At 40.6% G+C, this 10257-nt stretch overlaps 1 protein-coding gene across 1 annotated transcript in view; it reads right to left on the bottom strand.

The window, feature by feature from the left end:
• The window catches only part of FAM63B (family with sequence similarity 63, member B), a gene marked incomplete at its 5' end in the record, with an annotated part of 58309 nt that extends 48053 nt beyond the window's left edge, over positions 1–10256 (bottom strand). The window contains 2 exons of the mRNA XM_014530865.1: positions 274–331; positions 9819–10256. Coding sequence (XP_014386351.1) covers positions 274–331; positions 9819–10256 — 496 coding nt within the window. The remainder of the gene's footprint in view (positions 1–273; positions 332–9818) is intronic.
• Position 10257: the final 1 nt, after the last annotated feature.

Consider the following 10257-nt stretch of genomic DNA (forward strand, 5'->3'; position numbering starts at 1 on the left):
TTATTGTATTAGCTTTCAAAGAGAGGGAGAAGGAGAAAGAGATAGAAACATCAATGATGAAAGAAAACCATTGATCGGCTGCCTCCTGACGCCCCCTACTGGGGCTTGAGCCTGCAACCTGGGCAGGTGCCCTGACCAGAAATGGAATCATGACTTCCTAGTTCATGGGTCAATGCTAAACCACTGAGCCACACTGACCAGACTTAGTAACATATTAGCTTTGAACACTTTGTTTTAAAAGAGATATAAAATCATCCACTTTTCAACACTAACCTAAATATTCCATCAGCTGTTCAGCAGTTATGATTTCCATCATCGGTGGAAGTTTCACCTGAAAAACAAAGTATTTTTTCTATAAAATCAAATGTTTTAGGTGACTAAAGTGTTTCTCTGTCATAAATACAAGTATGTATGTACATATATGTATCTACTATTTGTATACATTAACATTCACATTATTAAAATCTTGATAGTGAATCTTTATAAAGTATAATAGTCAATCCTATAACAATAAAATTTACAAAATTATATAAGGTCTCATAGACATTGAGATGTCCGTTTCCAATGCCTAGTGTTCTGCCTTTCACCATTCACCATGATTGTCGTTAGGCACCTATAACAGTGTCCTGCATGATAAAAAAGGCAGTTCAAGGGCAGGAAAAGGCATCAAACATGTGACAGGTGACTCACTCACCGAGCAGTTTTACTGAAGACAGGCTTAAATACAGTTCAATATCCCATTACTTCAGTCTACACTGGCCATTTTTTATTGTTGAATGGCTAACATGAATACAGTATTAAAGTATTAGTCACACACTGAAGAATTCAGACTGTATTATTCCACTTGTAAAGTTTAAAAACACGTTAAATTAAGTTATATTGTTTAGAGCTGCATACTTGGTGATAAAACTACAAAGAAAAGTAAGGAAATGGATACTATAAAAATCAGGACTATGGTTAGCCCTAGGGATAAGAGAAGTGATAGTTGGAAAGGAGCCTATTAGACATTTCTGGGGTGCTGGCAATGCTGTATTTCTCTTTTTTTAAAATATATTTTATTAATTTTTTACAGAGAGGAAGGGAGAGGGATAGAGAGTTAGAAACATCAATGAGAGAGAAACATCTTTCAGCTGTCTCCTACCCACCTTCTACGGGGGATGTGCCCGCAACCAATGTATATATGCCCTTGACCAAAATCGAACCTGGGGCCCTTCAGTCCGCAGGCCGAAGCTCTATCCACTGAGCCAAACCGGTTAGGGTAATGCTCTATTTCTTGACTTGCACGGTAGTTCTACTGATGTTTGCTTTGCAATAAATTGTTAAACTGGACATTTCTGTTTTATGTACTTTTCTTATTATATTCCACAATAAAAAAGTTAAAATTAGATACATATTTAAGTTTCTAAAGCTAATTCAGCTGCAACACATCAGTCTAAATTAATTTTTCAAATGAACTGGCATGAGTTACACAGATATTACAGCTAATAATTATAAATATTTTAGGTGACTTATTCAAAAGCATACTCTGTGATATATTCATAGGAGAAAAATAAATAGTGTAGGATGGAAATTCAACCAAACTAACATATCAATGATAAGAGAAGAACTGCATAATTTAAAATTGTTCAGAATTATTTTCCACTCAACCAAGGAAATAATTTAAATCAGAAATTTCTCCAAATCCCCCAAGTGTTGAAAAAGGTCCTCTGGGTGTCAAGTTACCAAATGTGGTAATAGCATGCCACAAATTTTTGTTTCTTTGTTTTAATCAATGAATAAAATAGGTCTTATAAAAGATCCCTGTAACATCGAACAATGTGAGAACCTCTGAGAGCATATATGATAGTTGATGCTTATGATTTATTCATCCAGTGGATTTATTACTCAGTGAACCCAAGAGGTTCCATGGAGGTTTTGATCATTGCTCAATTCTAATTATTTTCATTTTCTGTTTCAAAAAAATTATAATACTTTTTAAAAAATATATATTTTATTGATTTTTTACAGAGAGGAAGGGAGAGGGAGAGGAATAGAGAGTTAGAAACAGCGATGAGAGAGAAACATCAATTTGGCTGCCTCTTGCACACTCCCTACTGGGGATGTGCCTGCAACCAAGGTACATGCCCTTGACCGGACTCGAACCTGGGACCCTTCAGTCCGCAGGCCGACGCTCTACCAGGGGTCCTCAAACTTTTTAAACAGGGGTCAGTTCACTGTCCCTCAGACTGCTGGAGGGCCGGACTATAGTTTAAAAAAAAACTATGAACAAATTCCTATGCACACTGCACATATCTTATTTTGAAGTAAAAAAACAAAAAGCTGTTTTAGGTTTACAAAAAAATTGAGCAGAAATTATGAAGAGTTCCTATATATGGTATGTTTTTAAACTGAAACTTATTGGCAAATTATGGTCCCTGCTTATTTTTCTAAATAAAGTTTTATTAAAACATGATTTATGTATTGTCTGGCTGCTTTTGCACTATAGTAGCAGAGTTGAATCTTGGCAACAGGGACCATATTAGCCCACAAAGCCTAAAATATTTACTATCTGGCCCTTTACAAGAAAAGCTTACTGATCCCTGCTTTAGGTGCTTTTTTAAAAAAATATATATTTCTTTATTGATTTCAGAGAGGAAGGGAAAGGGAGAGAGAGATAGAAACATCAATGATGAGAGAGAATCATTGATTGGCTGCCTCCTGCACGCCCCCCACTGGGGATCGAGCCTGCAACCCTGGCATGTGCCCTTGGCTAGAACTGAACCCAGGACCCTTCAGTCCGAAGGCCAATGCTCTATCCACTGAGCCAAACCGGCTAGGGCTGCTTTATGTGATTTTAACTGAAAGCTATAGGTAGGTGCCTTCAGTATTGCTTTTGGATGTCTGATATTTAAACCAGTAGTTTATATTCACTGTGAATGTTCATATCCTGAACAACTATCAGGCCAATCTGAAAGGCCATTACACCTAGCAATGTTTCTTAAACAAAATAAGACCTATATATTATTTTATTCAACATTTATAAAATAAGGCCAATATCATCAGAAATAAATTTTATATTTTATATATCTTCTAACTTGTTGATTTTTATAATTAATTAATTAGTCTAATTATATGGGATACAACCCTCAAATATACCTATAAATGGCATCGGGTTTTTTTTTTTTTAAATATATTTTTATTGATATCAGAGAGGAAGTGAGAGGAGAGACAGAAACATCAAGGATGAGAGAGAATCACTGATTGGCTGCCTTCTGCACGTCCCCCCACTGGGGACCGAGCCTGGAACCTAAGCATGTGCCCCAACCAGAAATCGAACCGTGACCTCCTGGTTTATAGGTCGTGGCTCAACCAAATATAGCCTAAAGAAGCAAATTGAAAGTGTATTCCAAGACATAAATTTGAGTAAGTTACCTGATATCAGTTAAAAAGATGTAGAAATTTGAGCTTGAGCAACTTAATGAATAGCTTTCCTTCTTTCTTGATTTGTTGGAATATCATAGCTCAACTATTTTACAGATTATGAATAATAACCTACCTACTCTCCACCAGTCCAAAGATAATTTTAATTAAAACTCCATTTCTAACTCAGTACTTAACCCTGTTTGATCATTTTAACTGTCATCTCTCATCCAGAACCACAGCATTTACTTCCTTTGAATCACTCAAATCCTCCCAATATGTTCAGTTTATTGATTTTCTCATTATTTCATACTCAAAAAAGAGATGATCAACTATTTCACTTTCAACTCTAATTCCACTGACTCACCATGAATCAACCCTTTAAAAGCCCAATCCCTGATAACCCTAACTAGCCATTCTTCCTGCTCCTATATCCAGGTATAAGAGAACTGGGGGGGGGGGGGGGAGGGAATAACAATAAAGCAAAACTGATATACTAAAAGTTTTTAAAGAATACCCTAATTTATTCATTGCTACTCATGTCTTCCTACTTATGCCTCAAATTCCTAGGTATAATCTCCTAGGTTAGAATTTAATGTACTTTTCTCATAATACCAACCCCTCATGCTTTACAACCTCTTTCCTCCTTAATTACTTACAAGTTTGATAGTTATTTCTGAAGAGGTCAACTGTTATTCTGCCAAAATGGAAAATGAGACCTCAATTTCCATCTGTCTATCTTAACATAATCTTGTCTCTGTATGTATCTGCCTTGTCCCATTCCTTTCATTACTTCAGAAAATAAGATTGTTCTTCCTCCAAAGAGAACTTTACCACCTATTCTGAAATGTCTGTATTATCACTTTTCAGCAACCTTGTTGTCCTCACACCTGTCTTTTTTGGCAAAATATTTCCTATTCTACCAGCTACTTGATGCTGTTATATTTGACAATAACTACTTCTTTTTTAAATATATCTATTTTTAATTCCAGAGAGAAATGGAGAGGGAGAGATAGAAAATAGAAACATCAATGATGAGAGAAAATCATTGATCGGCTGCCTTCTGCATGCCCCACAATGGGGATGGAGCCCACAACTGGGGCTTGTGCCCTGACTGGGAATCAAGCCGTGACCTCCTGGTTCATAGGTCAATGCTCAACCACTGAGCTACGCCGGCTGGCCGGGCATAACCACTTCTTTATTACAGCTTCTCTCTCAGACGATTATCATGACATTTTCTTATTTTTAGTTTCTTTTATGCCCTCTCTCCCTTAATGCTTAGCATTCCCTTCTCCCCACCAAGTTTAATCTTTATTCCTGTTTTTCTCTGTGTCTACTGAAAAATGGGATGGAAAGGAGAGTGGGGAAATAGAGGGAAGATAGAGATGTTTATGCTGGCAATTTGTAGCTCCTCACATATATTGAGGTGGAAAAAAGTTGACAACTATTGCTCACCACTCTCATTTATTCTTATAGTTATCATACTTACTTACACCTACGTAATGTTTCCCTAATTCAATTTTTTCTATAATTTTCCCCTCTTTCCTGACCCAGTCCATATTTCTAGAGGCATAATGAACATTTATAGTTTTTTCAGACATCTCCAACCTGACATGATCTAACTTTGACATCAACTTTCCCACCTAAAACACCTTCTCTATCTTTTGAATGGCCCAAGAAATCTCCATTGCCCAGATTAGAAAAAGTGGTGCCATCTTCTTCATTTCCTTTATCCAGGTAGTGAACATCATTTCGACCGTGACATCAAAGAGAAGGGGCAAAGAATTTCCCATCCAAGAGAGCTATCCTTATCAATTCTTCCTGCTACACTCACTACAGTCTTACCTCTCATCTAGTCTCAAGAAAAAGACCACTTTCACTATGTCATTCCTCTGTCTAGTAATTTATAATAACTCCCTAATATCAGCTATATACACTGAGTGGCCAGATTATTATGACCACCTGACGTTTGTAGGCAAATTAGCTATAATTTCGCGCTGAAGTTGCTAGAGGGCCAGACCATTATAAACAGGAAAGCAGGTTGTTTACCACAACAGTAGAAGTGATTTTTTTCTGAAGATATGGGTAAACAATGCGATTTAACAGCCTTTGAACATGGGATATCTCTATATATAAAAGCCTAAGCGACCGAACGACCAATCGACAGGTTGCTATGACTGGCACTGACCACCAGGGGATAGATGCCCAAGGCACAGGATCTGGCTCCCTCCTGTCTGGATTGGGCCTGTGGGGATCGGGCTGAACCCGGCTCTTCAACATCCCCCAAGGGATCCTGGATTGCAAGAGGGTGCAGGCCAGGCCGAGGGACCCCACCAGTGCACGAATCTGTGCAATGTGGAGAGGTTGAAGGAAACGTAAAATTTTCATGCCTAAAATTTCACTAATCGATCCTCAAAAACAAACTCCAACACCTTCTATCTATAATAATAAAAGCATAATATGCAAATCGACCAAACTACTTAACAGCAGAACGACCATCTAGATGACCTTCCAGACGACCACACTATGACACGCATTGGTGCCAGGCCAGCCAAGGTGGGTGTGATGCCATTGGTCTGGGGTCGGAGGGCCCTGCCATCCCCCACAATGGCCCCACAGAGGGAGGCCCAGGCCACCCTCTGCCCAGAGATCAATCAAGGAGCCCTGGTCAGGTGGGCAGGGCCTCTCTGTGGGCAGTGATCAATCGCCTCAAAGAGGGAGGCCCAGGCTACCCGACTGGCAGCTGCACTGTGGCGGGTGGGCAGGGCCTCCCTTTGTGGGAAGATTGATCTGGGCCCCCCCGGTCCCCCCATAGATCGCCCACAAAGGGAGGCCCAGGCCAGCCAAGCGATCGCACCCTATGCCTATCGCCATAGAGGGAGGCTACCGGTGGCAGGGGAGGGGGGCAGCATCCCACAGATGGCAAGTAGTGGCAGCAACGGGGGCGGGGCTATCTGCTGGCAACTGGGGGAAGTAAAGCCCAAATAGGCCAGGCCTAAGGACCCTACCGGAGGGGTCCCGGATTGTGAGAGGGCGCAGGCCAGGCTGAGGGACCTCTCCCCCCGTGCACAAATTTTGTGCATCGGGTCTCTAGTATATATATATGCCATATAAAGTTTAAACACACCCAGTGATGGTCCTCTGAAATCTGATACCTACCTTCATACCCTATTTACTATTTTTCTCTACTATAGCATTTCTCAAACTTTTTGGTTTTAGAACCCTCTACAGTCCTAAAATTTTTGAGGTCCCCGAAGAGCTATATGGGTTACATCTATCGATACTTACCATACTGAAAATGAAAACTGAGAAAAGTTTTAAACACAATACACAAGCACACATTCTACTAGCTGTCAGAGCAATGTCATCACACATCATGCAGGCTGGAAAACTCCACTGACACTTGTGAATGAGAATGAAAAGGCAAAAAGCATCTTAGTATTATTATTAAAATATTTTTTGCCGCTAGAACCCCTGGCTCACTTTAAGAACACTGCTCTATCTAACCTTAATTCTTTTAACCTGTCTCCCTATCAACCATTGAGGATTACTGATTTGTAACTTTTGTGTGCAGTAATAGCCTAGAGCAGCGGTTCTCAACCTGTGGGTCGCGACCCCTTTGGTGGTTGAACGACCCTTTCACAGGGGTCGCCTAAGACCATCCTGCATATCAGATATTTACATTACGATTCATAACAGTAGCAACATTACAGTTATGAAGTAGCAACAAAAATAATTTTATGGTTGGGTCACAACATGAGGAACTATATTTAAAGGGCCAGAAGGTTGAGAACCACTGGCCTAGAGGCAGAGAGAAGACTAAGAACCATAGGTTTATAAAATAATCTTCAAATTCATTAACGTGCCTGCAATTTAATTTTATTTCCTGCTATTGCATTTTTTTCCCTCCTCCACCGTACTCCCCAAATAGAACAATCCTTTCTCTGCTTCAGTATCTTTGAATACAGTATTCCCTCTGTGTGGAAGACCTTCTCTCACTCATCCTTCAGACCCAATTCACAGGTTATCACCTCTTTGAAGCTTTTTATTAACACATCCCATTCCCAATTACCCCTTTTTCTTTAATTCCATAGCACATTTAGAACTTCTCACAATGCACCGTAATTACTGTTCATAAGTCTGTCTCTCCACTAATAGAGACCTATATGAGAGCAGACTTGCATCTCTTTTTTTATTTTTATTTTTGGTTAATCCTCACCCGGGGATATTTTTCCATTGATTTTTAGGGAGAGTGGAAGAGAGAGGGGAAGACAGAGAGAAACACTGATGTGAGAGAAACACATAGATTGGTTGCCTCCTGCATGAGCCCTGACAAGGAGCTGGGCCCAGGAGGAGCCTGCAACCCTTGTATGTGCCCCTGACCAGAATCAAGCCCAGGACCCTATGGTCCACAGGCCGACACTCTATCCACTGAGCCAAACCAGCTAGGGCCAGACTTGCGTCGTATTGGTCTTTCTATTTCTAGTACCTCTCAGAGTGGGAACCCAAACATTTGATCATTCACTTGAAGTCATGTCTTTCAGAGTCAGTTCAGCCTGGCCAGTGTGGCTCAGTGGTTGAGCATCGACCTATGAAGCAGGAGGTCATGGTTCGATTCCCAGTTAGGCACATGCCCAAGTTGGGTTGTGGGCTTGATCACCAGTGGGGGTTTGTGCAGGAGGTAGCCAATCAATGATTCTCTCTCATTATTGATGTTTCTATCTCTCTCTCCCTCTCTGAAATCAATTAAAAATACATTTAAAAGAGTCAGTTCAATGCTCATCTATCCCCAAATATTCCATAGTATTTTTTTCCTTCCTCTGAACTTTTGCAGTACTATATAGAAATTAAGGGAAAAAAAATGAAGTTTAAGGGAAACTGTTATAACCTTCCTACAAAAAGACTGGGAACTCTGGACCACAGGATCAAGTCCAATTCCCTACTCTGCATCAAGGGCCTGCATCAAGTGGCTCTTCTTTACCTTTCAATTTTATTTTCTATTATTCTCCAATATGAACTGACCACCCCTGTCATCCAACACACACACACACACTCTCTCTCTCTCTCTCCATTCTATTTTTTCCCCATGTGTTTATACTCTTCTCTTTCCCAGGAATTCCATTTCCTTGTTAAATTCTACTTTTCCTTAAAAGCTTGGTTCAAGACCCAAAGATTCCAGGAAGCTCTCTGGGACTATGCCAGACCAAAAGAAAATTTCCCCTTTTGAGATATCCAATGTATTTCGATCTGTTTCCTATAACCTAGTATTTATAGTGTATGGTCTTGCATTGCTCTTTGATAATTTCAAGTAAGTCAATGCTGCAACCCCAAATAGCTTTAAGAGCAGGCACAGTTTTCATTTAAAACATTCGAGTGCCAGGATGTACCAGATACTGGTAAGATTTCTAATCTTATTTCTTTTGCATCAAACATTTCTAGTAACAGGGAGACGAAGGCATATAATAAATACCATAGTATTTATTCCCTTAACTTGATTTACGCCTTAACTGGCCAGAACACCCCAGGTTATTTTTTTCTAGGGAACATGTTATCTAGACATAATTATCAATTTGAAAATAAAATATGCTGAGATGTATCTTCTCAGCACCTTAAAACTGCAAGCTCAGATATGATACTCTATTTATAGGTAACTCACTCTGAGTCTTCAATATGCTTACTTTTGAAGGCCCTCCCTTTTTATGTTCCTTTACCTTGAATATACCTTTTCTTATTTTAGTTGTTACAATTTTAGCTCCCCTAACACATTCTGATGCGTGGTTACTGGGGATAATGCCAAACTATTTAAGAAGAGCCAAAGAGGAGGCAAGTAAAAATCATGCATAAATTTAAAATATAATCTTTGAAAACCAAGAAGTTGTGGTAATTGGGTCTCAGACCAATACTTTTCCTTAAATGGAATTTAAGGGGCCACATCTTCCCTATCACCATTTCCTTTGAGTATCCACACCCAAATGGAACAAGCATTAGTTGGAAAATAGACTGAACATAACCATTAGAACTTGGTCCCTGACATCATGGATTGATAATAACTTCTGAAAACCATTTCCCCCTATTATTCGTTCTTTTACATATGTGATAAAGTCAGTAAGAAGAAATAAATAAAAAATATAGTTTAAAAATAATCGTAGGACTTAGGATGTTCTAAGCCCTAGTTTTTTGTGAGCATATCAATCACAACTGAATGTTAAATTCCTATTTAAGTGAGACCTGAGGTTGCCAGCAATTCTTTCTGATAGACGTATAATTCGGAGGCCCCGAATGAATCTCATGTAAATAAGAAAAGGGAACTGATGAATGAGGAAAGAAAGGAGGAAGCCATCCGCCGGTCTGCAGCATCTCCCCTGCCCCGTTTCCCTCCTCCCCAAAAGCTGTAGGAAATAGGAAGCTACAGCATGTACCTTCCAGGCCAGAAGCAAAACATTGAGGATGGCCAGCAAAGGGCAGGGTCCGTTCTCATTCTGGGTGATGATGGGTGTGTGCTCTTCCTTCCACTGGATCCACTTGATGTGATAGACAGATTGTCCTGGGAAACGTTCCTTGGAGGCCGCGAGCACCTGAGCTGCCTCCCCCTCCTCCTCCTCCTCCCCTCTGCACAGGGGCACAGCCCCGGGCAACACCGCCGCGGCACCCTCTTCCCCCTCCTCTTCCTCCTCCTCCTCCGGGACCCTGCTCTCAGCTCCTTCCTCACTATTGAACTCGGAGCTACTGGGGAAAGAATGGAGGTTAGAGAACGACTCCAGGGAGTCCAGGCTCGGCGATTCCCCGGCAGGGCTCGGGTCGCTGCAACTGCTGCTGAGGCCGCCGGCGCTGCTGGGCTCCTCGGAGCCCGAGGCCGCT

The sequence above is a fragment of the Myotis brandtii genome, unplaced genomic scaffold (genome assembly GCF_000412655.1).
Source record: "Myotis brandtii unplaced genomic scaffold, ASM41265v1 scaffold781, whole genome shotgun sequence".
NCBI classification, from domain to species: domain Eukaryota; kingdom Metazoa; phylum Chordata; class Mammalia; order Chiroptera; family Vespertilionidae; genus Myotis; species Myotis brandtii.